This window comes from Aphelocoma coerulescens, chromosome 20 (genome assembly GCF_041296385.1).
Source record: "Aphelocoma coerulescens isolate FSJ_1873_10779 chromosome 20, UR_Acoe_1.0, whole genome shotgun sequence".
In the NCBI taxonomy this organism is placed as follows: domain Eukaryota; kingdom Metazoa; phylum Chordata; class Aves; order Passeriformes; family Corvidae; genus Aphelocoma; species Aphelocoma coerulescens.
Window position 1 is genome coordinate 14,590,819 of NC_091033.1, and position 21,209 is coordinate 14,612,027.

At 46.6% G+C, this 21,209-nt stretch overlaps 1 protein-coding gene across 1 annotated transcript; it reads left to right on the forward strand.

The window, feature by feature from the left end:
• Positions 1-6,740: 6,740 nt before the first annotated feature.
• On the forward strand, positions 6,741-16,715 carry ZFP64 (ZFP64 zinc finger protein). The gene is made up of 6 exons (XM_069034405.1): positions 6,741-6,844; positions 7,483-7,722; positions 9,411-9,572; positions 10,220-10,282; positions 10,808-11,059; positions 13,804-16,715. The coding sequence occupies exons 1-6, from the start codon at positions 6,793-6,795 to the stop codon at positions 15,099-15,101; spliced, it is 2,067 nt and encodes a 688-aa protein (XP_068890506.1). The 5' UTR covers positions 6,741-6,792; the 3' UTR covers positions 15,102-16,715.
• The last annotated feature ends 4,494 nt before the right edge of the window (positions 16,716-21,209 follow it).

Below are 21,209 nucleotides of genomic sequence, written 5' to 3' on the forward strand. Positions count from 1 at the left end.
GCTGTGCTATTTAAAATGGAATTTCATCCTAATGAGCCTAAAATAAAACAATGTGTGGAAGGAGATTTCAGAGTATCCTCAGTTGTATCAGGAGTTCGGGAGAAGGAGGAAAAAACGCCAAAGCCAACCGAAGAGCACCCTCTCCTGGACACAGCGCCCGTGAGGAGCCCTCCGAACGCTCCTGGGGAGCAATTCCCGAGCCCTGCTGCTCCGAAGCGAGCAAGGAGACAAGGTAAGATGCCGTGGATAACGCTTCCCATTCCATTTTCCACGGAAAACATAGAAAATATTCATCTGTTTTTATTTTTCTCTATGTTTTGTATTAAATCATGAAAAATTACCAGAAGCAGGGAGGCAATTTGCTTTAAAATACGTTAGTCCTGAAAGGTTCATTTTCATCACGCTTTTATCATTACTGGAAGATCTTTCAGGTGGGTCACTCAGCAAATCGGGGTTAATAATTTTTTTATCCAACAGATGCTTCATTTTTATCTATTTCCAAGATTATGATAATTTTTTTTTTTCCACTACAGAAAAATAGTTTGTGGAGATACATTTTATTTTGTAATTCTTTAAGAGAAAATATCTTTTATGTATTTGATATTCTGCCTTCTTCAGGAAGATGCTCTTCTGTTTCTGACTCTTGACTGAATAGATTTGATGGTGAAGTTTTCAATGCACATTTAAAATCTGCTCTCCATGAATACTCTGCCACATCCTCTGAAATTCACAGATGAATGAATTTTTACAGGATTCCTGGAAAGCAAACACATCTGACCACGGGGAATATTAGCCTGATAAAGATTTAATTGTAAAATGACAATGAGCAGCAGTTGAAGTTCAGATAGTATTTCCCTGGCTGTCATTTCTGCGTGCAGACATTATTCTAATAGGAAACCCTCTCATCTTTGTTACCCTTTTCATGATCTTTTCAGTGCCTGAAAAAGTCAAGTACCAATATCTTGTGACACAAACACAAAGCAAAAGCCTTTTCTTCAGAAGGATTATAATTTTTTTTTCGGTGGGTGACACAGAGTTCATGAATAGCAGCACTGAGTTGTGATGCCAAGCCAAAATTATTATTATTATTATTATTATTATTATTATTATTTTTTTTTTTTTTTTTTTTTTTTTTTTTTTTTTTTTTTTTTTTACACCAGGACTGACCAAGCTAAATACCTGCTAACTAGGGATCAGTAGATGGGATTTTTTAGCTGGAATATCCTAGGATGCTCTGTACAACAGCAGTGTGTTCACAAAGCTCAAATTAATTTCTGATGAAGAACATGTGAAGTCACACTATTTCTGTGCCACATCTGAGTAAATTAAAATCTGCACACAAAGAAATTGTTTCCAACACTTTGTTCATCATTCTAACAATATCAAATGCCATCTACAGTAGCAAAAATTGAGATTCAATTCCTGCTCACCTGAATAATCCCACTAAACTGGGAACAGGACTTTCCTTCCTGTAGCTCCAGTGGTGTGGGACATAGTATTTAATAACTGATGGATAATTATGCAATACAAAAGGAATTCTCTTTTTATCTACCAGCAGTTCATTTAGCTGAGGGCATCCTGTCAGCTGAAAGTTGGAGAGGGTTGATGTCTAACAGCCAAGAAATAAGGAGAAGTCCTCCTGTCACTGGCCAGTGAACACCCCTTGTCTACAGACCCAAAAAGGCGTTTCTGGGGCACTTTGACAGGCACTGCTTGTCCTGGAATTCTGCAGCCTTCTGGAAGCACAGACCTCATGAAGGATGGCAAGATTTATAGAGCAAAACTGAAGGCAGAAGATTATTTTTTGTAAGCCTGGGAGTGTATGGATTAATAAATCCTGGTTGTCCCAGCTCTTAGGAATTGCATTCTGTCTAAATTTCAGTTTTGTTCTCTCCGTTCCCCCTGGTAGAGCTGAACCTGGGAACAGCATCACTCAATGGCTCGTTAGTTTGATAAAGTGGCATAAGTGACTCCAGCTCCGATGGGTACTCCCAGCTGCGAAACATTTATACATCCCAAGGGAATTCTGAAAACACCACAAAGTCTTTAGGTACTGAATCACAGGAAAGTATTCTGAATCTTTAATTTTTTTTATATATTATTTTCTATGAGGATGTCAGAACTAAAATATGGAATATGCTTTTCCCACTTGGTTCCTATTACTTGTAAAGCATTCAAAAGCTTCCAGAATAAAATTACCTCCATGCCCTGCTAGGGAGCAGGCAGAGCTCCATGGAGTATCAAGGGAGTCCCTCTGCTGGTGTTGCTTTCCATTTTTAACCCAAATATAATAATAAAAATGACTAAATATGAGACTGGAGCTGTACAACCTTAGATTCAGCATTTATTTGTTATCATGTTCATCCCAGTGGAGTTTTACTGTACTTTTATATTTATACAAAAAGTGCTGAAATATATTCCATAAATTAATGAGTTCATTTCCAGGTGTGACATATTCATCATCATCATCATGTGAGTTTGTTCTAAAATTTTGCTCATATGAGACCAGCCAATTTGCATTTAGGAAAAAAAAGATTTGAGAGAGAAATGCAAAGAGATAAGAGGTGCAGGAAGCTGAATTCAATCCTGAAATGATATCCCTTACTTTTCTATCCCAACTGCACATTTTCCATGGGGGAAAAGGCACTGAAGCACATTTAACCCCATAAACACCTGACATTTCCCCTGGGTGGATTTGGGTCTGCGTCCTGACAGTGAAGAATTAAACAACTCAACACCAAAATACATTTCTATTTTGTTCCAGTATTCGTTTGAGGCTTAATCACAGTTGTCAATGTGCTATTGCAGTGAATAATATTTTCATATTGAGTTATTTTACAGTTCCTACAGCAGTAAGGAATATCTTAAGGTAGTAACTGATTGTTTTGGCTTTATTTATTGTACACGAAAGCAATGACATTGAAAATATTGTATAAACAGCAAATACACTGAACAGCAAAATCCCTACCCTACATTATGAATTGAAATGACATTATTTCAAAACATTTGAAAAAAATCATCATAATTATATGTTCTCAACACAGAGACAAATTACCCATTATTTTAACATAATTAATTTGAGCTCAGAGCATTTATGTTGCTGTGTGTGTCATTATCCATCAAAATGCTAAAAATTGGGGTTTGAATCTTTAAGTTTTTTCTCTAAATCTGTCATTTGTTTGTCTCCACCTTCAACATCTGAAATTTTAAATTACGTTTCTTTTTTTTGTTTGTCCCCTAGGCCACAGTCCAACCTCACTTGTGATGACCTTACACCAGGGCCTTTAAGAGAGCTCTCCCTCCTCAGTGACCTCAGGCTTGTAACCAAGGTTCCATTCTTTCCCTATGATACTGTTGGGTTTTGAACGGGTTTTTTCTGCATCTTATTGCTATATCCTGTTCATTTATACATTTATATCTAGTTAATGTATTTTTCTCTTTTAAACCCACCCTCCTCTATCTGCTGTGAAAGGCAAAGGGAACAATAAATGGTGTCCCATTTCAAGGGTCAGGGTTTGTTCTCCTGGCTGCCTGAACAGGTACCTCTCTTCCCAGCACCTGGGTAGGTTTGGGCTGGGTTCTCTCTGAGCTCACAGTAGGGTCCGCTGCTCCTGTGTGGTCTGGGGTGACAGGAGATGGATGGAAGCTCTGGATGGAGGCAAAAGTCCACCCATTTCTTGTTGTCCTGTCTCCAGGAGGGCACTGAGGCCACAGCTGTCCAAAGTGTGCCAGGGAACGCCTGTCTCCAATGCTCTGATGAGCCATGACTTTTTTATGCCTCTGATTTTTTTCCCCTTGTCTCTCGTGATTGACATTTGTCTTTTCTGGGCCCTGTTTGCTTGCACTGCACTTGTGGGGAGCCTGGAGCAGTGCAGTATTTTCATGTCAGCTGGGTTAAGGGTGATGAACATTACACATGCACACTGATTTATGCCTGCAAGGCTGCAAATAGTGTCAAGTGTGATCTCAGCACAGCTCTGCTCCATGACTCAAGCGCTCGCTGCAGTGTTACACTCTCAGACATCAATCCTCAGCCAGGGAGAGGAAAACTCCTCCAGAGCATCTCCTGGGCTGGGAGAGTTATTAGTTATTCACCAGATAATAATGGTGTTTGCAGTGGTCATGCCAAAGCCAGAATCACTGAGGTTGGAAAAGACCTCCAGGATAACCGAGTCTGACCTGTGTCCGCCTTGTCCCAGCCCAGAGCCCTGAGTGCCACCTCCAGCCCTTCCTTGGACACCTCGAGGGATGGGGACTCCACACCTCCCTGGCAGCCCCTGCCAAGGCCTGAGCACCCTTTCCATGGGGAAATTCCTGCTGATGTCCACCCTGAGCCTCACCTGGCACAACTTTTTGTACAGGTCTTTGCATTGTTCTGTTTTGCAGGGCCAAACGTCTCCTGTAAGCAGCTGTGTGTCTGAAAGCTGCTGTTCTCCCAAAGCCATAAGGTAATTTTTTTTGTATTTCAAGCTCTGTGTTGTGTTGAAGTCGGTGCCAGTGACTGGTTTTCCTTCTTCTGACCATCCATGTAAAACAAAGCTCAGAGAGAGGAATGTGACAGTTAGAATTCCCTTGGGATACCAAAGGACTTGACCCTCCAGCGCCTGCACAGCTACCACTGCTTCTGCTGCAGGTGCCTCTCTTCCTCTGCTCTCAACCACGGGGAGCTGCCAGGACCTGAAAAACCTTTCCGAGCACAGCCACTACCAAAATTCAGGAATCCCTATGAAAAGCATTAATTTGGCCCTGACTCATCTTCTCCCTGAACAAAAAGAGGCTGAAAATTCCCAGCCAAGCTGTATTTGCTGGGAAATCCCAGAGGTGGGAAGCACAGCACCAGAGCAGTCCAGGACAGAGCCCTTCCCTTCCCAAGGCCTCCAGCCCTCGCCAGCACAGCGAACTGAGCAGAGCATTTCACTACTGACCAGCACGTTCTGCAGGACAGTAGGAAGGAATGATGGAAGGGATGGAGGGAGTTCCTCTTTGCAATGCCAGCTGCAGCAGCACAGCTCATCTGAATCTTCTGTGTGTTAATTTAACACATCTCGTTAGTAGTGGCCAATTAATAACGCAGCAAATAACGCACCAGGCACCAAACCTGGCTCCGTGGTGCCACCTCAGAGCACTCCTGGATCAGTTCAGTATTGCTGTCCTGACACCCAGCTGGAAGGACAAGCACATCCATGGGTTCTCTCCCTGCTGAATTTGTTCTGGCAGCCAGCAGGGGCACACAGCCTGCCCAGCTGGCAGCACAGGGCCCTGGCTAAGCGAAAATCCACTTTTTTAACAAAACGCAATGCTTTTTCTTCTCTAATCAACTCAAGCAGGCTTGTAGTCTAATGAAAAGGCATTAAACTGAGGGAGAGACAGATAAAAATAATCTGTGCTGTGTTTCGAAGCACACCTGTGGCTGCAATTACACTCGGTGGATAGACAGACAGGCAGACAGCTTTGGAAATGGGTCACAGTGTTCTGGAAAAAACAACAGAATGAGTTAAAAGTCAGTTTTCAGTTCCATGGTTCTATCTATACTGTGGGAAAAAAATAGATTTGTGGCGATTACTTTTACTCTAAGATTTAATTCCTTTTGGATCTGTTCCCAAAACGGTCTCATCAGCACTAACCATATTCTTATTTCTGTGCTGTGCTTTATAGGTACTGGCTGTGTAGCCATGCTAACATAAAACCACCTATATTTCCAGAATCAATGTAAATTCCTTAATTTTTATTGCTTTAGAGGAAAGGGAGGATTCTGAATAAATTTTGAAACTCCTGGTAATGTTCCACATTCAATACTCCTTGTGTGGAGTTTATTTGGTTTCCTTCTTCATTAGTGTTTTCATGTGTCAATCAAACTGTTAATCCAGACCTGGATTAAAATATACTTTAGGTCTTGACGTGATATGATGTTTGTAACTAGCACTTTGATGTGCTATCAAACACAGCAGGTTTCAAAGACAGGAATTAGGAGTATCACCTTTGTGCTTTACCCCGGTTCCCTGGAAATCCCATGCCTGTGCTATATGGTTTTGGCAAAAAGGATCAACAGAAATGTCAAAAGGATGCTGCTTGCCCAGGAAAGTAAGACTTTAATACGAACTGTGCAGTTATTAGTGTTGTCCTAGGGGAAAACAAAAAAGTGATTTTGCATGAAGAACAGTAAGGAGCAATTCCTTCAACTTCTTTGCCTGATGACCACTGAGGAACCTGGTCTGGCGGAGGGAACCAATCTCTGCCCAAAGCATGAGATTGGAACGAGACGAGCTTTAATGTCCCTTCAACCCAAACCATTCTGTGAGGCTGCTTTCCACTGCTTCTCCTACCGCAAGGTGTAATCCCAGTGTCAGCCCCAAGTCCCTAAAGCCTTGCCGGACAAGTTAAAGCACTTAGCCTGAGGGCTCTGAGGGAGCGGGGTGCGCCCCGGCCCGCGGCCGCCGCGGCGGGAACGGGAACGGGCACGGGAACGGGCACGGGAACGGGAACGGGAACGGGCACGGGCACGGCGGCTCCGGCCCCTCACGGCACGGGCAGGGCCCGGCGGTGAAGGCTGGGGGGCCCGGCAGGGGCACGGCCTGGCGGTGAAGGCTGGGGGCCCCGGCACGGGCACGGCCCGGGGTTTAACCCCGCCGCTCCGCTGCCTCAGGGCCGTGCCTGCCCGGGGCCGCTGAGGGCCGCCACCGCCGCAGCCTCGCCGCCGCCACTGAGCATGCTCGGCTCCCGCACATCCGCCCGCGCCCGGCGGCAGCGGGGAGCGGGTCCGGGGTGCCGGGTCCCGGCGGGCTCGGGGCCGCCATGAACCGCGGCGGGGCGGGGGCGGCGCCCGCCTTCCCCGGCCCCGTGCAGTGTAAGTGCTGCGCCATGCGCGCTCCGGGGCCCGCGCCGCGCCAGCGCGGGGCAGCCGGGGCCTGCCCAGGCCCCGAAACCTGAGTAGCGCATGAAACGGGCGGGAGCGGAGCCCGGGAACCTGGCTGGGGGGCGGGGGGGAACCCGGGAATCTGCGTGAGCGCCGCGGGCGCCGGGCGGGCGGGGGCCGGGAAGGGGCACGGGGGCCCGGGCGGTGGTCCGGGGTCACCGGGCGGTGGTCCGGGGTCACCGGGCGGTGCTCCGTCCGTCCCGGGCGGTGGTCCGGGGTCACCGGGCGGTGCTCCGTGGGTCCCGGGCGGTGGTCCATACTGGGTGGTGGATGCTCCATACCGGGTGGTGGATGCTCCATGGGCACTGGGCAGTGGTCCACGGATCCCGGGGGATTGTCCACGCTCCACGGGCACTGGGTGGTGTCCGTGTGTCCCCGGAGGGCTCCGTGCAGCGATGCCGCAGCCACTGGGCGAGTGCCCCCGCGGGACCCCGAGCCCTCTGGAGATGCGTCCCCGCCGCCCGGGGGTCCCGCTTGCCCCCGCAGCTCAGGGCCCTTGGGCGGCAGGATGTCCCTGTGCCACCCATGGCCATCCCCCGGGCCGAGCTGACCGCGCCGTGTCCCCGCAGTCCCCGGCAGCACCACGGTGCTGGTGGAGCTGACGCCCGACATCCACATCTGCGGCATCTGCAAGCAGCAGTTCAACAACCTGGACGCCTTCGTGGGGCACAAGCAGAGCGGCTGCCAGCTCACCAGTGCGGCGGCCGGCGCCACCAGCACCGTGCAGTTCGTGTCCGAGGAGACCGTGCCAAGCACACAACCTCAGAGCACGAGCAGGACCATCGCCTCCGAGACACAAACCATCACAGGTACCCAGCCCGTCACAGGCACCCAGCCCATCGCAGGTGCCCATCACAGGCACCCATCACAGGTACCCAGCCCATCACAGGCACCCATCACAGGTACCCAGCCCGTCACAGGTACCCAGCCCATCACAGGCACCCATCACAGGCACCCATCACAGGTACCCAGCCCGTCACAGGCACCCATCACAGGTACCCAGCCCGTCACAGGTACCCAGCCCATCACAGGCACCCATCACAGGCACCCATCACAGGTACCCAGCCCGTCACAGGCACCCATCACAGGTACCCAGCCCATCACAGGTACCCAGCCCATCGCAAGTGCCCATCACAGGCACCCATCGCAGGCACCCAGCCCATCACAGGTACCCAGCCCATCACAGGCACCCATCACAGGTACCCAGCCCGTCACAGGTACCCAGCCCATCACAGGCACCCATCACAGGTACCCAGCCCGTCACAGGTACCCAGCCCGTCACAGGTACCCAGCCCATCGCAGGCACCCATCACAGGTACCACCGTGTCACCTGCCAGGTGCCAGCACCACCCAGCCCTCTGCCCCTGTGTCCCCATCACCCAGCTACAATAACAGTTTTCACATCAGTTGCCGTGTAACCAAGGAAATGAAATAGTGCTTTGCTGCCTTCTTCTGGGTTTGTTATAATAATGGTGGCTTAATTTGCTAATTGAGATACAAGTTCACTCAAAGAATTGCTCAAGTTTATTGTGCTGGTAACCAGCTTGTGCAAATTAATTAAAATTGTTGATACTTATGAGAAATACTGAAATTACTATTTTTTTTTTTTAAAGAGTGCTCTTGATGGAAAACAGACACAGAATTGCTGTCAGGCACCCATCCAGACCTTTTTATGTGAGAACACTGCATTCCCTAACACTGCTCCCACAACTAATTGGCAGGAAAAATATTACTCAAAATTTCTGCCTATGTGAAGCCTCGAGTGAGGTCCCGATCCTGGAGACATTTAAATAAAATTAGGATTTTGTTCCGTGTATGAAGGTTTGCCCTTCTATATATAGTTTTGTTTTATTTTGGTGTGGGACCTTACTAAACCCCAAATTATTTGACTCTAATTTGGATAGACAGATTAAGGCAGAGGATCTGGAAGAGCACTGAAACAAACTGAATTCAGGGCTCACTTCCAGGAATTTTTGTATTATAATCCCTCAACTCAGTGTGGGTTTTGGGTGAGTCATTTTTCTGCTTCATATTTACTCATCTTTAGAATGAGGACAGTTCTATCCATTTGCCCTTTTGGGGTATATGGTTGTTTAATTGATTTAAAAGCTGCTACTTTGGCTGAGATATTTTCACCTGTTATTCTTGTGAGTAACAGCTAAAAACAGTAGAGTTGAAAGAGGCTGAACTCTTTTAACAATTACAAAAATAATTTGTGTGCTGCCTTTTGACAACATTTGCCATATAAATAATGATATTTTTTTCTCGTTTGGGCTATAACACAGCCAGAGTTGGAAAACAAATATATCTTTATTTGGTATTTGGAAGAAAAAAACCTTTTTCCTTTCCTTCTCCTCCAGGTAAATAGGAACCCAGGAACAGGAATGTTGCTAGGAAAAAAAAACAGAATAGAGAATTCATGAAACTAGACAATAATTAGATTTTTTTTCTGATTAGAGAAGTTAATGCTCTCACATGAAGTTTTTTGTGTGTTTAGTTTCTGCCCCAGAGTTTGTTTTTGAGCATGGCTACCAGACCTACCTGCCCAGTGAGAGCACAGAGCCTCCAGCTGCTGCTGTCGTCTCTACACCGCCAAAAGCAAAGTCCAAGAAATCCTCCTCCTCACTGCCACTGAAGAAACTCAGCTGTCTCTACCCAGGTGAGATGGGGGTTGTTCCTTCTGCCTTTTCCTTTTAACATGGAGAGCTTTCCTGTAGTGACACACACAGGAGATTTGATACCTGCAGCAGTTCTGGTGTAGATTTCACAGAATCCCGGAATCTTTTGGGTTGGAAAAGCCCTCCCGGACCATCAGGTCCAACCTGTGCCCAATCCCCACCTTTCCCCAGCCCAGAGCACTGAGTGAAAGGCACATTTCAGATGCTGAGGGTTCATTTCTGCACTCCAGAACTGCAGCACTTTCACTTGAACAGCATTCCTGCATGGGGAGCTGTTACCTGAGCTCGCAGTTGCACTAACTCAAAGTCTTATGTGGAATTAATTAGTTCCTCCAGCATCCTCTCAGTACTGTAAAGAACATCTCAGATGCTAGGCTGAGATTCCAGAGGACTTGTTCCAAGTCTTACAGGAAAGGGTAGGAGTGAGTTGCCTCCAAGGGGAAGCATTAGAAACTCAAGTTCACTGGTCATTGTTTTAAGTGTGAGTAAACAAGATGAGGAATTAATTTTGTTGTTAACACTGAATTTTAAAGAAAACACTGTTGAAAATAAACATTATTTCCAGAATATGGTAATTTTTTTTTTTTTGCTAGATTTTCCTGGAATTTAATGATCTTCCTGTTTTCAGGTTGCCAGTTCAAGACTTCCTATGGTATGAAGGATTTGGAACGTCATCGGCGAACACACACAGGTTTATGTTCCTGTATTTTCTTCTGGGTTGGCTTCCTCCTTTCACCTTTTTCACAAAAGCTGTTTTCCTATGAAGTAATGTCTCTATAAATAGGATTTACACATGTCTGTACCTTCTAGTATTGTCCTGGCCTGTGCCTGAGGAATTGTCTCTTGGGGACATGCCCTGCTCTGGGCAGCACCAGGCACAGACACTTGAACACTGGAGGTTGATTTGAGGCACAGCTAAATTTCTGAGTGCACACCAATGTGATGTGTTTATCAGGGTGCAGTGTGGTGGGAGTGCGCACACCTGCTTTGCTCTTCATGGGACAGCAATTCCATGATTTCACCTCCCAGTTCTGGAGTTGCAAAGGGAGAAGGCTCCAAAGGCTCTGCTGCTGTTTGTTGCAGATATGCCTGCAGCCTCGTGTCCCTACAAACGAGTCCCTTTCCTAGGCAGCGTTTGGCCTGTGCTTTATCTGTTTGCTTTATCACCACATCCCCACCACGCCAAACCCTGAGCGTGTGAGTGCTGCTGTTGCAGGAGACAAGCCCCACAAGTGCGAGGTGTGCAGCAAGTGCTTCAGCCGCAAGGACAAGCTGAAGATGCACATGCGCCTGCACACGGGCGTGAAGCCCTACAAGTGCAAGCACTGCGAGTACGCGGCGGCCGACAGCAGCAGCCTCAACAAGCACCAGCGCATCCACTCCAACGAGCGCCCCTTCAAGTGCCAGATCTGCCCCTACGCCAGCCGCAACTCCAGCCAGCTCACCGTGCACCTCCGCTCGCACACAGGTGGGCTTGCACTCACAGCCACGGCTCCAAAGGCCGGAGGGTCACAGAGGTGATTTTAGGTCATGTACACGTGCCCAGAAGGGACAATTTGAATTCACCTCCTGTGAATTATGGGGTCGTTAGGGCAATACAGCTCCACTAAACATACCTGGAAGCAATCAGGTCTGACTCCTGGTAGGCTTTCTTCTAAATGGGTTTTGGAACGGTGAGATGTTCTCAGTCAGCAGAACTGAAGTGGTGCTGATAACTCCCAGGTTGTGTGTTCAATCCTTGCATGGCCCATTCACTTCAGAGCTGGACTCAGTGATCCCCTCCCAACTCAGAATATTCTGTGATTCTGTGATCTAATTGATTGATTGATTAAGAGCATCGAGGTTCTTATCTAAGTCTCTCAAATCTGGTCCACTCTGTTAGAAACACTGAAATTACTTTATAATTGTAGTAGTTACATCAGTGCAAATGTTAGCTGCCTAATTTAATCTTCCTTGCATCAGTAAAATAGCAAGGAATTAGCAATTTAAGTTACATGTTTTTCTGACCCTTTTTTGTGGTACCTTCCCTGTGTAGACTGAGGGACATTAATAGGGTAGGATGAGCAGCCAGAACTATATTCTGCCCATAGAATTTTTGTTCTATGGGTAGAAAGCCTCTAGGCTTATAAACTTTTTACCATTTTCTATTTGCATTATTTGCCTAAGTTTCATTTAAATCAGATTTCTCTCCTAGAGATTGTTTGTAGAAGAGAGTTGCTGTAAAGATACTGCTGTACTGTTCACTCTGTGCAGTTGTCTCTATATGCTGTTTTTCACCTAATCCAGGGCGCTGGATTGGTTTCTGTGTTATCTTTTATACATTTGATTAGTTCTGTGAATTTTAGCTGCCAGGTGGTTCTGGTTCAGCGATTACTAGATTAGCTTTGAACCTCTCCTACCTCTGATTCTGGATTTGAGTATAAACAACAGCAGTTTGGATGTGTGCAAGATGGGATTTATTTGGAGTAGAGAAAAGAAATAAATCCCTTGTGCACTGGGAAGGAGGGGAGGGTCAAGCCAGTCTGCCTCTAGCAGAAAAGAGTCTTTTACATTTACAGGTGTGCTGTGATGGGACAGGCAGGACTGGCAGGTCGCTCTACAAGTCCCCCTCTTTCTGTTGCTGTATGGATGTGATGGTCAGTCAGAGCACGGGGGGCTGTCTGAAGTGACCTGTTACGAACACTCTGGCTGCAGAATGTGTCACATCAGAGCATTTTTGTGCCCTTCTTGCCTGAGTGAGCACCTGGGAATGCTCATGGCTCTCTGGTATTTCCAGAATTTCTGTGCCTTTCAGTATTCCAATAGTTGGGAAGGGATTTTAGGCTAACCTTTCTTTTTGGCATATCAGTGTGTTGCATCTTAAGCAATTGAATTATGCTAAAACTCAGTCTTTAGTTTTGTTGTTTCTTCTATTCCTCCAAAATTAATCTTTTTTTTGTAAAAGGACTTTTTGATTTGCTGAAAGGAGGCACAATAATTTTGAAAGTAATCATTTCATCCTTGTTAGGTTGCAAACCTGTCATGCACACAACCCATTTTAGGAGAAAATTAAGATTGGGATGTAGAATATATTGCTTACTGGAATTAAATTAGTAATCCTCTAGAAGGTGAGTGTAATCCCCATTGCTCAGAGTGGGATCATCTATGCAGAATTACTTGTTGAACAAGTCACTAAACATCAGCTTCCTGTTAATTTGAGTGAAACTACTCTTAGAATTAATAATCCCAGGGTCAGACAAGTTTTTATCTATATCGTGGCAGTGTCAGTTAGGGATGGGCAGAAACATAAAGAAATACAGAGCAGAGCACTCTTTAAACAAACAGAACCAGCATGGTTTGCTGTATTCTTTTTCATGTATTGTGCTACCCTGTAGATGAAAATTAAGTCATTGAAATATGAACTGTGCCTTCATCAGCAAAGCAGATAAAAATTCAGTAGCTGAGTGTGCAGCTGAGGCTGTAAAATAAACTAGATGAACAAACAGTGCATCTTCATTAATAAAGTCTGTTTAATATAGATAGTACACCATGTATCTCAATTATTAAACAGATACATGGATTAGCACAGTAGGCCACAACTTGATTTGAAAAATATGCAGCTAAACCTATGACATATGTAGCTGGATAAGCAAATTATGCAAAATTATACAGCTCTCACAAACTGTATAAAATATTAACTTCTAAAATAAATCAGCCATTTGCAGTTTGATTTTTAAAGAGGATAAATGTTTGTTGAACTAAACACACTTTTCTTTTTCTTCCTCTCACCAAGAGTGTCTTAGAACCTAGTAACACAATTCTTCTGCTTGTTCAGAATAATGCCTACATAAAGACTTCATGCTCAGGTATTTTATAGAACTACATATTTTGATTAAAATAAAAAAGAGGGGAATAGTTATTTAGTTAGGTTGCTAAATTTGCTTTGGATTTTTTTTTTTTAATGGCTTCAGAAAAGGCTCGCTGGAATTGATTAGGGATTAGCACAGCTCCACCTTAACATGGTCATGGATATTGTGACACCAGCCTGCAATAAAAAAAAATGCAAAATAATGGTTTAGATGCAAGTGTGTCAGAGCAGGTGATAATCCTGTGTCAGGAAATTTCTCTTGATCTTGAGAATACGTTGGGAGTTCAGGACAAGGCAGCTGTACATGGTTCATCCCAGCAGTGGGTCCCGGTGTCTGCTGTGTAACCTGTGCCTTCTGTTGGCAGGGGACGCCCCTTTCCAGTGCCAGATGTGCCCCGCTAAGTTCAAGATCAACTCGGACCTGAAGCGGCACCTGCGGGTGCACTCGGGGGAGAAGCCCTACAAGTGCGAGTTCTGCGAGGTGCGCTGCGCCATGAAGGGCAACCTGAAATCCCACATGCGCATCAAGCACAGCATGGAGAACACCCTCAAGTGCCCCGAGTGCGAGTTCCAGTGCGGGAACAAGACCAGCCTGCGGCACCACATCCGCACGCACCAGCCCGAGCAGCCAGTGAAGTGCTCCGAGTGCAGCTACTCGTGCTCCAGCAAGGCGGCCCTGAAGGTGCACGAGCGCATCCACTGCAAGGACCGGCCCTTCAAGTGCGAGTTCTGCAGCTTCGACACCAAGCAGCGCAGCAACCTCACCACCCACGTCCGCAAAGCCCACGGCGACAAGGTCAAGGGCAAGAAGCACTCAGTAGACAAGAAGGAAGGAGAGAGGCCGAAGCAGGGCGGCTCCAGGCAAGTTGCCAAGCTGGATGCCAAGAAAGCCTTTAAGTGTGACCTGTGTGATGCCTCCTTCGTCCGGGAGGATTCTCTCCGGAGCCACAAGAAGCAGCACAGTCTGTACAGTGGCTCCAAGAGCAACGAGCTGGCTGTGCTGCAGCTGCAGATGGATCCCAGCCGGCAGCCCAGTGCCCCCATCACCGTCAGTCACCTCCAGGTGCCACTCCAGGCCGCTCAGGTGTCCCCGTACAACGAGGGCAGGGTCAAGATCATCGTGGGCCACCAGGTGCCTCAAGCCAACAGCATTGTCCAGGCCGCCTCAGTGAACGTGGTGCCCCCCTCGCTGCTGGGCCCGGGGCAGGAGGAGGTGCTGGGCAGCGGCCGCCTGCAGCTGCTGGGCCAGGTGAGCGTGCTGGCCCCGGCCCCGCCGGCGGTGGCCGCGGGGGACGCGGGGCCGGTGGCACAGCCGGCCGTGCTGCTCACCGCCCACGAGCAGGGCGAGGGCAGTGCCCTGCACCAGGCCCTGATCCCCGGGGCTGCCCCCGGCCACGAGCCCCCCGCCAGCCAGGCCTTCATCGCCAGCTCCGGCATCAGCTGCTCCGACCTGGAGGGGCTCAACGCCCTCATCCAGGAGGGAGCCACGGAGGTGACCGTGGTCAGTGACGGGGGGCAGAGCATCACCGTGTCCACGGCTGCCCCCCCTCCTCCCATCTTCTCGTCCTCTTCCCACACAGAAGGCCCCAAGCAGCCCTATTCCATCATCCAGAGCGGGGCTCACACGGCCCTGCTGTGTCCCGCAGACTCCATCCCCGATTAGGCACGGGAGCTGTTCTGGACACAGTTCTCTCCCAGGGCAGTGCTGAGCATGGCAGCAATGCACAGGACACAACTGAAGGCAGGATTTGTCCTCCAGAGCCAAATACCTTCCACATTTTATTTGTCTGTACACTGAAGCATCTTGTGTGTGAAAAGGAAGATGTGTCTGTATTTCTGTGCCTCTGCTGAAATCAGAGGCCCTGCTCCTTGGAAAATCAAAGCAGCTGTTGCCAGTGTCCCCAAGCAGTGACATCCTCAGAGTATGGCTCTTGTACTGTGCTGCCTGAAAGGAGAAATCCTCGCCTTGTGCTGAATTACCTTCACAGCAGCCTTGTTTGATGCTCACACAAAAAGACAGTAATCTGAGCCATTCTGGAGTTTATTTAAGTGAAGTGTCTCTCAGTTCTGTGCTCGGTGTGCATTCACTGCTCCTGGCTGAGCTCTAAGGAACCCCCACTGCTGGGTCTGCTCCAGCCCAGGGGAAGTTGGAGGGGCTGTTCCTCAGTATCTGTTGAAGTTGGTAGCACCTGGCACTTGAAATGCTTAAGCAGAGACCAGGGGATTGTTTTTAGAAAGCAAAGGAATGTTGTCCCTCTCTCAATAGTAACTAACTTCGTTAGCAACGACACCAATTATCTCTGGCACGGTGTTGTCTGTCAGAGGTGCCTGTGAATGATAGAGCAAAACAACTGGAAATATATTTTTTACAAACACTACTTACCTTTTGTTTTTATTTTGATGCTGCCTGTTGGGAGTTGCGTGGGTGGTAAAAGTGCATTACAGAGTGGGTCTTCTTTCCATGTTAAAGGGGAAAAAGGAAAAGAGTGAATTTAATTTAAAATTTAAAAGATATTCTAATCTGAGGTCTGTCGCTCCAGCAGAAATTCAGGTTGGATCACAAGGAGATGGTAATTTATTATTATGCAATGGACCTTTCTCTAATGGAAGAATTCCACGCTGTATTTTGACCTCTGCAATTGCCCGTGCAAAGGTACCACAAACTAAAAGCAGTGAATTGTCCCACACTCGGTGGTGTGGGTGAGCTCTGCAGGCAGGGTTTCCTCAGCTCCCAGTGTTCCGTGTCATCCATAGGTGGTGCCAGAGGCCCAGGGAAACTCTGGAGTTGCTCTGGCTCCTGGATGATGTTTCCTGTTTAACACTTCCTTGTAAAAGCATTTTAAATTCACTTTTAGAAGACGTTACCAGAAGCTCAGCTGTAAAAATCTCGCTGTCACTTTAGATAAAAAGCTGCACACAAAAAGAAATGTCCAACGTTTTCTACAAGAAGTTGATCTGTGGCCAAAGCTTAATCTCACAATTCATGTTAAATTGTTACTCTTTTACTCCCTGTAAATTAATTAGCCCTGTTCGTAGTTCTCAGCTGCAGAATTGTCAGGCACTGCAAGAATGATAAAAACCGAGGGGTTTTGGCAAAGCTGCTGGTTTGAACTGCAGTTTGTCTGTGCTTGCCCTTGGCCAGGGGCTGCAGCCCCACGGCCAGGAGTCACCTTCAGTCCAGTGTCACACAACATGCACAGCTCTGTTATCTGCACTGCAGCTTCTCAAAAAGCCTTGTGAAGCCTCTAAAGTAGGAAACCGGTAGATTTGTCATATTGTAAAAACTCACCTTGGTTCTGGTCCTGTGTGGGCCTCAGAGATAAACAGGAAAGATAACAAAATGGTGTGAATGAATAGACAAAGTGCTGCTTCTTAACGTTGTTTGGCTGATTGCATCATGTGAACAATCTAGAGACTTCTTTCCTCCACCCTGAGAACAAAACCCAGCTGATAACCGAGGCTGACATGAGGGCAATTTATTTTCAATTTTCCAATATTCTGGCTTTATTTCTGTGTGTGACAGTAATGGTCTGTGTTTTGGAGCTGGCAGGGGCAGATTGTTTTCATCTCTGATGTTCACTTAATACATTCTTCGTTTATCACAGAACCATCCCAGGAGGGAGCCGGGTAATTCAGAACAAGTGTCTCTTGTAGAGTTCTCCTGCTTTTGAGCACATGGTAAATAAATCCTATCCCTCTGCCCCAGAGTTCTGCCATGGCCTCAGAGCTCTGGAGCAAGTTGTCTCTTTCCAGGACAAAATACTGGGATGGCTTTTTGTTGCTGCTGCCTGGAGATCCCCAAGCTCCCCTGGTAAGTGCTGGGCCCAGGAGCAGAGCTCAGTGGTCCCACCGTGGGTGCTGCTCACACTGCACAGCCCTGGCTCCCAGAGGGAAGTGTAAATAAATTTGGATATTCCACCCCAGCCCATCCTGGCAGGCTCTGCTCCTTGCACAGGCCTTTTCCCAGTTTGCCTGTGGGGTCCCAGGTGGGAGTTTATGGTGTGTCACACCCTCCCTCCTCTCTGGGGATCAACCTCTGCCTGCTCAGAGACCTGAGGTTATGCTGGGCAGGCAGAGGTGCAAAACCTCTGTGCATTTCCAATAAACCAACCCAGCTCTTGGGCCTTCCCAGCCCTTTGGGGTTTGTTGCTGCTCCTCCCTGACCCTGCTTTTTAAAGCCAGACCCCGTTCCACGTGAGCTGATCCTCCACCAGACCTGCTGAAATGTGCTTCCTCCTGTGCTTTTGTGAGGCAGAAATACACAACAGGAAAACAATCTGAAGAAAAAATGTGTCTTGGACACCTTTAATTGTGTTTTGGAGAGGCTGGTTCTAACTGAGCCCCAGCTCAGTGTCCCCACTGGGGTCTGAGCAGCACTGAATTAAACCTTATCAGTGCTGCTGTATCTTTTATGTGGTTTTGATAAATATTTTAGCTGTTATTGGCATCAAAATGGGAGATTCCTGCTCAAAACCAGCCTCAGTTTGTCCCATGCACACGGGAAGTTCCTGGATATGCCCCAGGAGGCACTCCTGGATGAGGGGATGGGATCAAGTGCTCACCTCAGATGAGACCTAAAACCAGCAGGACTTGACCCAAAGCTGACTCCTTTGGGAACTGAGGGAAAACCAAACTTATATTGAACACATGTGGGGCTTGCAATTGAAAAATTGTAATCAAAATAATTCCCAGTCATTTTGGGAATGGTGCTGTCATCTGACTGCACTGGAAAGTACCTTCTGTTGTGGGCTTTAAAATGTCAGAGGCATGCCAAGACTTTTTTCTCTACAATACAAAGAACTGGAGAAAGGCTTTTTTTTTTTTTTTTTTTTTTTTTTTTTTTTTTTTAAATGTAGATGCCTTTATTTTATTCTGTATTTCTGATTCTTGATTTATTTGTGTTTGAAGTCAAAATATAGTCAGTCATCCTTTTTATACTGTGATGCTCTGATGACTGCAGAAATATTTTCTATGTTCTCAATGGCAAGACCTCTATCCTATAATTTCAGGAATATTGACTGGATACTCTAATGGCTTTTTACATCTCCAGTTGGAAAATCTTTAGCCTTGTTATTTAAATTTTAAGAAGAGAAACCAATATTGTTAAGAGGAACTGATGTCCCCTGTCACTTACCCAATGACCTTTCATGAGGTGATAAAGGTTTCTATAGTGACCTGAGGAAATAATGTCTCAGGTATCACTGTGAATTAAAAGTCTGTGGCAGGAAAAGCTTTCTTTTCTCTCTCTCTCAGGTATCCAGTTCTGCCTTTGTCTTTATTCCAGTTGCTGGACATGGAGAAGGACTCCTAAAACATCCAGTATTTGGTTACATGGCTGTCTTTAGAGACTTCACAATGTTGTAAGGAAGGAAGAAAGTCCATGGCAAGGCAGAGGTGGATTTTTTACAAGCTGTGTCCACGGGAGTAACACACTCACGTTCAGGGTCTGCTGCTGCAATGCCACTGGATTCTGTACTCCGTGGTATTATCAGCTAATTTATTCCACAAGCTGCAGGAGCTGTGTTTGCCTCTTTAAAACCAGGAATTATGATTTATTGCAGATTCAGCTTTGACAGTTTAAGTTCCTCAATTCAGACCTTGTGTAAACTTACCTTTATTCTGAAAGCGAAAGCTCTGGGTTAGTGAGAGAGTGGCTGCATTTTGTAGGTAAAAGTTGAACATGATCTGGGAAATAATTAACTGAGGACCTGGAGAGTGGTTTGAGGTGTTTTAATTTGGTTGTTGTGTTTTGGTTTGGTTTTATTTTAAAGACACAAGGATGCATTTCTGCCTTCTGTGCTGCTGGATGAAACAACCTGTTATCAGTGCCTTTCAGTTTATCAAACCTGATGTGAGACACCTAAAAATGGCTCAGAGAAACCTCCAACGTTTTCAGCTTGATTTTTGATGTCTTTCAGAATGAAGGAAAGCTGATAAATCTTTGTGCTGTCTGTATTGGCAGCATCTGAAATAAAGGCTGGCCCTGGTCGCTCTTGCTCTGAGCTGTCAGACAATTTTTATCATCTTGCTTTCCAGCACAGACTGGGAGCTCACCAAGCCCTGGGTCCTCACCTCCCTCTGCCTGCTGGTTGTGTTTGCACCTTTTAAATGTCAGACTGAAAGAAAAGACCCACCCCACACCTTTTCCTAGCACAGATCACAGCTTCCTCCTGCCAAAGTTTGTCTGCACTTCCTGCTGTTGGCTGTAATTAATTATTCTATCAGTAATATATATTTGCACTGGAGTTGTGCTGCTGGGTTCCCCACCTGGAGAAGGTGACTGCCCTCAGAAGAATATTGTGAGGGTGGGAATAACTTGGATACCTCAGTGATGAGCGAGATGCAAATACCCAGATAGATCCTGGAGATAGTCACATCTCCTGATGGCCCAGAGGAAAATTTCAAAGAACAGGAATGCATAAAGCTCAGCTGCATAATGCATAGCAGTCATAATTAATAGATTAAAGTTCTTTGTGAAACATGCTTTTTTATTCTAATAAAGGAAAGGGACAACAAATGGTGACACAGTTTTAGCAAAACAGCAGTGTAAGATGCCACGTTAGAGTTGTAAAGCTAAAGAGGTGATAAAAATGTGCCTTGGGTTTAAATTTTTACAAGACTGATGTAAGACTTATTACCTTAAATAGCAGCACTTTTCCTCATCTCTGGATCATTCTGGTTCTCAAAGTACACACAATTACTGGGAGATTATTAAAACCTTGCCAATCCTTGCTGCTTAGGCCCTCCTAAAAAGTTCAGAATTTATCCTGTGAATCACTTTGCCTTAACAATGTTAAATTTTGCTTTTGTTGTAAAATCATGGAGATCAGCCATTGATAGAACTTTAATTGGCTGGGGATGTTCATGATTTTTTTCCTTTTAGAAAAAAAAGCCTGCCAGCAAAATTGCTTTTTGGTGATGACTCTGCTTGAAAAGTGCTCTGCAGGGGCCCATTCCCAATTGATTATCTTTCACAGCTAATAGCTTCAAAGGCTATTTGGTGGACAGTCCAGTTTTACATTTAAATGTAAATCTCGATAGCCTTGACAGACTGATGATCAGAGAAAAGGGAGGTAAGACCAGTAAAATAAATGTTCAGCTGGTATAACTTTCACCAGCTCCTCCAGGAGCAATTGTAGTGAAATGAAAATGGTTGCAGTTTGACAAAGCTCTTCGGAGGGGATGGTGAGTGGAAAGTTCCCCGAGAAGATGCAGCATTAATAAGTTGCTGAGTGGCCTGTCAGCCCTAAAAGTTCAGTCCAGTGTCAGTGGCTCCCGTTTGTGCTGCCTTTGGGGTCAGGAGGGAAGCTCAGAGCTCTGGAGCCACCTGGGCAAAGCCAGACTTTGGGTGAAGCCACAGCAGGGAAGTTCTCTGGCCGAGGAAGGTGAGGACACGTGTGGGTGGCTCAGTCCTGGTGTCCTGGTCATGGGAGAGGTGTCCCAGCTCCCCTGGATCAGGGGGTGCCTGGCAGGAGCAGAGCTGGCCCTGCCTGACTGGAGTCTGGATTTGACAGCTCATAAGAATCCCCAGAGTGACTGATACGGTTCTTACTCCATCCTCCCTGGGAGAAAAGGTGGACAAGGAATTCCTCAGCTCCCAGACATCTCAACAGCTGCGAGGAGCTGCCTTTTTTCTCATTTTTAATCTTTGTTGCTGTGGAAACAGCACACAGACACTCACTGCTCATTCTCACTGCATAGTCCTCAGGGCCAAACAAGTCCAGAATTTTCCAGACTTCCAAAGGAAGTCTTTTTTTTTTTTTTAACTTCT

Bases quoted from the DNA above. Each gene is read 5' to 3' on its own strand.
- ZFP64 (XM_069034405.1), top strand. From the start codon at position 6,793: ATGAACCGCGGCGGGGCGGGGGCGGCGCCCGCCTTCCCCGGCCCCGTG. The intron at 7,723-9,410 runs GTACCCAGCCCG...TTGTGTGTTTAG, and splicing joins CGAGACACAAACCATCACAG to TTTCTGCCCCAGAGTTTGTT. The intron at 9,573-10,219 runs GTGAGATGGGGG...TCCTGTTTTCAG, and splicing joins ACTCAGCTGTCTCTACCCAG to GTTGCCAGTTCAAGACTTCC.